Raw genomic sequence first — 1,151 nt, forward strand, 5'->3', positions numbered from 1 at the left:
GGGGAGGCAGGGGCGCCCCTTTCTGGCCGTGGCCGCTGCCCAAGCTGGCGCTGCTGCCTCTGCTGTGGGTGCTTTTCCAGCGGACGCGTCCCCAGGGTGAGTGCTGGAGGGAGCTCGTGTGCCGGGTGCTGCCGCTGCTCTCCCCGCGAAAGCGCCAGTGCTCCAGGATGAGCCACGCGTTTGCGGAGCGAAAGGCAGAGAGGTGCAGGCGCCACTTGGCTCCTCCCGGGGCAGGGACCCGGCGACACTGGGGAATGGGCGGCAGCAAGGTCGAACCGGAGCCCCGGGGCGGGGTGAGGGAGCTCTCCAGGTGGTTAACAGGATGTGGCGAGCACAGGGAAAGGGGGGGTTGCACGGAGCCTGGGGACGCTTCCTGCTGCTCATTTCCCTAAGCCCCCCACCTTGCAATTGTCAGAAGCCCAAGTTCTGGGGTGTGCAGGCGGAAGTGGGGGATTCGACCCCATTTCCTGAGACCCTCTGACTCCCTCTCCAGGCAGCGCCGGGCCACTGCAGTGCTACGGAGTTGGACCCTTGGGCGACTTGAACTGCTCGTGGGAGCCACTTGGGGACCTAGGAGCCCCCTTCGAGTTACACTTCCAGAGCCAAAAGTAGTGAGTACAGGGAGGTGACGTGGGGAAACAGGCTTTGGAGGTGGCCGCTCAAGTCCCAGACTGCCATGGTTGAAAGGTTCTAGGAGTCAAGCCTGGCCAACATGGTGAAACCCTGTCTATACTAAAAACACACAAAAAATTACCCGGGGGCGGTGGCGGGCACCTGTAGTCCCCGATACTCAGGAGGCTGAGGCAGGAGAGTCGCTTGAATCCGGGAGGCGGAGGTTGCAGTGAGCCCAGATCTCGCCACTGCACTCCAGCCTGGGGGACAGAGTGAGACTATCTCAAAAAAAAAAAAAAAAAAGATAAGAAAAAAGAAAAGTCCCAGGAGTCTGCCCCCCTCCCCCAATACTCCTCCACTCCAAAGCCCTTCAATTCTAGCTTCCCTCTTTTCTCTGCTGTGTCACCCTGGGCAAATCACTTTCCCTCTTTGAGTCTCCTTTACATTTCTCTGTTAAATAGCAATCATAGGGCCAGGAGAGGTGGCTTGCACCTGTTATCCCAGCATTTTGGGAGGCTGAGGCGGGAGGATCCCTTGAG

The 1,151-nt window shown here is 59.5% G+C and overlaps 1 protein-coding gene across 1 annotated transcript in view; it reads left to right on the plus strand.

Moving 5' to 3' along the window:
• IL27RA (interleukin 27 receptor, alpha) overlaps nt 1-1,151 on the plus strand; it is a 27,296-nt gene that overhangs the window by 1,106 nt on the left and 25,039 nt on the right. Inside the window, exons 2-3 of the mRNA XM_011953398.1 lie at nt 7-96; nt 494-611. Coding sequence (XP_011808788.1) covers nt 7-96; nt 494-611 — 208 coding nt within the window. The remainder of the gene's footprint in view (nt 1-6; nt 97-493; nt 612-1,151) is intronic.

Source organism: Colobus angolensis, unplaced genomic scaffold (assembly GCF_000951035.1).
Source record: "Colobus angolensis palliatus isolate OR3802 unplaced genomic scaffold, Cang.pa_1.0 Scaffold36, whole genome shotgun sequence".
Classification (NCBI taxonomy): domain Eukaryota; kingdom Metazoa; phylum Chordata; class Mammalia; order Primates; family Cercopithecidae; genus Colobus; species Colobus angolensis.